General features: G+C 43.0%; 1 protein-coding gene across 1 annotated transcript; it reads right to left on the bottom strand.

Moving 5' to 3' along the window:
* Positions 1 to 1996: 1996 nt before the first annotated feature.
* Positions 1997 to 2962, bottom strand: LOC308465100 (olfactory receptor 2G3-like; the record flags this gene model as incomplete). The annotated part of the gene is made up of 1 exon (XM_080984945.1): positions 1997 to 2962. One exon carries the CDS (start codon positions 2960 to 2962, stop codon positions 1997 to 1999), a length of 966 nt encoding a protein of 321 aa, XP_080841071.1.
* Positions 2963 to 6000: the final 3038 nt, after the last annotated feature.

Here is a 6000-nt window from a genome sequence, read left to right on the forward strand (position 1 = left end):
TCCCCCCTCCCTGGACTCTCCACCTAGTGCTGTCCACTGTTTGGCGCCCTGGCTCGCTGCGCCACTACACCCAATGGTAAAGACGTCCCTGGTTGTGTAAACTGGAGAGAGAGACATGTTTTGCTCTGTGTGTTGAACTTTGGGGTTCCTCTGGAAACTAAATGAGGAAGCAAGATTTAGTGGTATTAGTGCTGTGAGGTCCTCCATCCTGTGCTCACGTTATATATATGTGTAAATAAAACCATATATTCTAAAGATCCCAGTGTCTGCTGACCTTCAACTGGAGGTCTGGGTAAAGGCAGGAACCACTGGAATCTCTCACCGCTCAAAGACTGTGCATAACATTGCATATATAAGAACATAAGAAGAGTTTTCTGGATCATGGCAACGACCAGTGCAGCATCCTTCTCTCACAGTGGCCATCCAGACAGGTTATTGTTTATCTTTGTGATCCCACCTTCAATGCTGTTTATACCTGCAAATATTTGGGGTAGACATGCTGCTTTGTTTCTGTGCATGTCATATTTCAGTGCACACCATGTAGCTCCTGCTGAAATCTTGTAACTTTTCATACCGTAAACCTTCCAGTTTAATTTCTGTTTTTGTTCTGTGGTGTAGTGGTTAAGAGCGGTGGACTTGTTATCTGGTGAACCAGATTCGCTTCCCAGCTCCTCCACATGCAGCTGCTGGGTGACCTTGCGCTAGTCACACTTCTCTGAAGTCTCTCACGCCCACTCACCTCACAGAGTGTTTGTTGTGGGGGAGGAAGGGAAAGGAGAATGTTAGCCGCTTTGAGACTCCTTAGGGTAGTGATATAGCGGGATATCAATTCCAAACTCTTCTCTTCTACCCCTCTAGATGCCAATACTGCAGTGTCACTGGGGAAACATTCTAAGACATCAAATGTGTGCGGATGCCCGGGTATAAATCCACCACTAATCTGGAATATGTAGTAATGTTTAATCATAACAAATAAATTAAAGAAAGAAGTAAACATCTAACAATTGGGGAAATGTGAAACTTTTTGGATGGCTAGGAATTCAGTAATAAAGATGAACATACACAAATCCTATTTACTGATGTCAAATATACCACTGAAGGTGAGCGAAACTTTACTTCAAAAAATGGGAAGAACTATTCAACTTTTTATGAGCTGGTAAGAAGCCCAGAGTAGCAGCGAAAACACTCCACCAATAGGGGTTTAGCATTTCCTAATGGAAAACGTTTTTAACCATGCTGCAATCTAAAATATTGGTTTACAAATCATAGTGTGTCAAAAATGGAAGAAGATGGCCTACCCTCTGCAGTTAGAGAAAACCCACCCCTTAGTGTACTGTGGCGGTGAAAACCTCTTGACAATAAACAGAAATGCAATCTCTAAAAATATCCATTCAATATAGAGAAAATTTAGGAGCACATCAAGAATGTGAGAGGCTACTGGAACAGGTCAGAGGCCCCTCTAGTCGTCTCACAGATGCCTGCAGAAAACTAGCAAGTACAAGAGCACTCTATCCTCCTGCATCTTCTAGAAACTGGTATTGACAGAGGATGTAGAAAATAGTCATTGTGACTAGTAGCCAATGACAGCTTTTAAAAGAGGGTTGGAGAAAAGCATGGAAGACAAGGCTTTATAGGTTGGTGGCCATCACTGCTTCCTGTGGGAGCAAGCGCCAAAATTTATATATGCGCTTTGAGGAGAAATAATTTCTTTTATCTTTCGACAGTCAGCTTCGTTTGAGGTCCACCAGTTTTGGCGTTATGGGAGAGAGAGAATAGGGGACATGAGCTAGATATCAGATGAATGTTTCAACATCTCCACCCCACCTTTCTGTAACAATTTCAATAAAACAATATTACAGCATCATAAGATTGCAGTAATCATAACAGCAATAAAACATTCACAAAACAAACATTCATTAATATAGGACCTAGAAAAGCAACAGATTCCTACAGGAAGGGGAATCATACAGATAATTAATGAGAGATTTTTTTATTATTAAAAGTTTGGAGCTATTGGGATTCTCTTCATTACCCTTCCAAGAGCTTTGTGTACCTCTTTGTTCCTCAGGGTGTAGATTAGTGGATTTAGCATGGTGGTGACAAATGTATAGAAAAGGGAGGCCATCTTTTCCTGGTCACGGGAGTAGCCGGATCGGGGCTGGAGGTAACTGAAAATGGCTGACCCGTAAAACAGCGACACCACGATCAAGTGGGAAGCACAGGTGTTGAAGGCCTTCTGCCTGCCTTTGGCTGAGCGGATCCGTAACACAGCTGCCACAATGTAGGCATAAGAGATGGTGATCAGGCCCACTGGTAACAGAAGGATGGCCACAGTGCCAAAAAAAAGGACAACCTCATTGAGTGAGGTGTCCCCACAGGCCAATTTGATAAAGGCGGGCACCTCACAGAAAAAATGGTCTATTCGGTTCTCTCCGCATCGTGGAATCCTAAATGTCATCACGGTCTGCACTAGTGAATTGCTGAAGCCACTAACCCAGGAGATGGCAGCCATTGTGAAACATACAGAATGGTTCATAATGGTAGTGTAGCGCAGCGGATGGCAGACTGCAGCATATCGGTCATAGGCCATAAAAGCCAAAAGGACACATTCCGTGGAGCCCAGAGCAAGGAAGATGTAGAGCTGGGCCACACAGGCACCATAACTGATGGTCTTGCTTTTCCTCCAGAAGTTCACCAGCATCAGTGGGGCCGCACTGGTGGTGAAGCAAAGGTCAAGGATGGAGAGGTTGCAGAGGAAGAAATACATGGGGGTGTGGAGATGGGGGTCCAGCCGCGACACCACAATAATGGTCGTGTTTCCCAACAGGGTCATCACGTAGCAGATCAGGATAATGGCAAAGAGCAGCATCTCCAAGCGTGGGCGGTCAGCCACTCCCAGTAAGATGAATTCTCCTTGGTAGCTTTGGTTACCTTCTTCCCGTGATGCTTCCCTGTACATCATCTGTAACATCAAGGAGACCTTAATGAATCACAGACAACCAGCAAATGGAAGCAACAGTTATTTGTCTGGGAGATTGTGCTTTCTCCAAGAATCATAGAGCTGTAGAGTTGGGTGGGACCCTGAGGATCATTTAGTCCTACTCCCTGCAGTGCAGGAATCTCAACTAAAGCATCCACAACAGATGGCCATCCAACCTCTGCTTAAGAACCACCAAGGAAGGAGGGTCCACCACTTCTCATAGGACTTCCATACTTGGACTGGCACTTGAGCTCTGGCCTCTAAAGTTTTGGTCCAAGTTATACTTAGTGGGCTGCTGTCATCTCCATACCCGGAAAAGCTGTGCTGGGGATGCAATGGAGGCAGCCTTCAGTGCCTCTAGGTAGGCTTGATGACTTAGTTTGTTTACAAAGCTATTGTACTACCAACCTTACTGTATGCTTGTGAAACATGGACCACTTACAAACGCCATCTCCAACTTCTCAAAAGTTCAAAACTCCTCAAAAACCTCTCTGAAAAATCTTACACATCACTTAGGAAGACAGGTGAACTAATATCAGTGTACTGGAAGAAGCAAAGATCACCAGTGTTGAAGCAATGATTCTTCAACATCAACATCAACTTCAATATCAACTTCGTTGTTGGATGGGACCCTGAGGATCATTTAGTCCTACTCCCTGCAGTGCAGGAATCTCAACTAAAGCATCCACAACAGATGGCCATCCAACCTCTGCTTAAGAACCACCAAGGAAGGAGGGTCCACCACCTCTCATAGGACTTCCATACTTGGACTGGCATTTGAGCTCCGGCCTCTAAAGTTTTGGTCCAAGTTATACTTCCGCGTTAGCGCCTCCGGCAATGGTGGATTTCCTCTGATCTGGAGTAATCAGCTCCATGGATATCAGGGTCTGGACCAGCATGGCGAGGTGGAGACCCATCAAAAACCACAGGCAGGAGAAGCCTGTGGACGTGGGATTCGGCTGGCACCTTTTGTGCCTCCCCTACTCACGGGGAAACCTGGTTTTGGGGATCCGGAGCGACGTGGGGTGAGCGGCGCGGTGCTTCGAATCGACTGCTTCTTTCATGGAGTGAAGCCGCATTGCTGTTGCTGGAGAGCACTGACTATTTCCTGTGGACAATTGGACTCTAAACAACAACCCTTGAGTAGAACAGAAAATTGGATCTTTAAACTTCTTAATTTGGCATCGAAACGGGAAGGCTTCAAACAGGAAGTCCGCCTTCCTCTTTCGTAAATAGATTGAAAGCAAAGACGTTGCAAGCTAAAGCCTGGAAAGTCTTTTGTAAAGGATTAAATCTCCATCGGTTGAAACTACTAAACCCCCCTTGGAAGCAGGAGAAGAGGGGGGAAATTCTAGATTGTTTAAGCCTGCAGGAGAGAGAGTGAAGAAAGATAAATCACCACCGTTTCGAACCTGGGAACTGGCTGCCAGTAAGATTGACGTTTTGGGAAAGTTCATTGACTGTGAATAAAACGTATGTTGACAGATAGTTAAATAAGATAAATATATTGTTTCCATTGTTTCCTTTTGCATTTAAAAAGGAGAAAAAAAAGTAACTGAAAATCGAAACTAACTCTGTCGCTGGATCTGCGTTTAAAAGGATGGATACAAATAGAAATTGTTTCCCCTAGAGGGAGCTTTTGAAACTGTTGCAGGAGTGGAGCTGGGGAATTTTCCAGCTGCATAGATTAAAGAGCGTGAGAATCAGAGTCTGACCTTGGACAAAAATGTTGACAGAAGAAGCCTTAGTGATTGCATTTTGCAAGACAAGTGCTCTATTGGAACAGCTTCATGAGAAGATGGATGTGAGGATTATTAAAATTGACAATTTGGGACAAAAAATGTCTGAGTCGGGACAAAAAGGGAATACCTATACAGAAATTACTCAGGAATTGACCCAGGAATCTGTTTTGACATGGCAAGCTGTGGAGAAGATGAAGGAGAATGTTGTTGTTGAACCTCAAGTAATTCAAGTGGAGAGAGCCCCGGCCTCGCAGAGGCAATTTGATGAACATAAGCTGTTGCCCTTTATGATCGAATCTAGAGAAAGCCAGACTTGGTGGGATGGAGCCCTGCTTGGATTGGAGAAGGAAAGTTGGATAGATCCCCCTATGCAGGGATGCTCTGGCCTTTGGGAACTGGATTTGGGTCAGGGGGAGAGCGGCGCTCTGAAATATCTTTTGGACTTTAGTTCTGACTATGGAGAATGGGCTGACCTGTCGAGAAGGAATAAAGACATTGTTAGGTTGGAGTTTCCCCGAGATCTACTCCTCAGTGCTAAAGGAAGGAAATTAAGAACAAGATCAGCAGAAGATAAAGTAAAGTGCATGTATAAACATGAAGAAGATCTGCAGAAGGGACATGGAAGAGAGTTAAGAGCCTCGGACAGAAGGTCACCAGGTTGATGGACTATATGGTATTGATAGAAAGGACTGACAGAATCCGAGACCAGGGAGAAGAGACGGTGGAGGAAGATTGGGAAAAAAAAGTTAAAAAAAAATTTATTTAGAGAAATGTTGCAAAATTAATGAGTGTTAGAAAAATGTTGGAATGAAATTATATGGCTTTAGTAGAAATGTTATAAGGAGCTAAGTATAAATAAGTTTTAGGGTTTTAATGGTAAGATAAGGTTAAAATAAATTAAGATAATTAAATGACAGAAAATAGTGAAAGATGGAAAGGATTTGCTGGAATAATTAATAACTAGAACACAAAAAGGGAGGTGTGAGGAGGTCGATGAAACAAGTTAATGAAAGATAAAGATATGGAAATATTGGATCTGTTTTTAACTGTTTTTGATTTTGTTTTTGTTTTGATGTATTGTGTCTTTTGCTTTTTTATATGCATTGTAATGTATTGATTTGTATTGTTTATTTTTTCTCTTTCTTTTTTATTTTTCTCTTTTATTCTTAAACCTTTAATAAATATTATTTAAAAAATAATAATAAAGTTTTGGTCCAAGTTATAGTTAGCGGGCTGCTGTCATCTCCATACGCGTTAAAGCTGTGCTGGGGATGCAAT

This window comes from Podarcis pityusensis (genome assembly GCF_964106645.2).
Source record: "Podarcis pityusensis genome assembly, chromosome: 2".
Classification (NCBI taxonomy): domain Eukaryota; kingdom Metazoa; phylum Chordata; class Lepidosauria; order Squamata; family Lacertidae; genus Podarcis; species Podarcis pityusensis.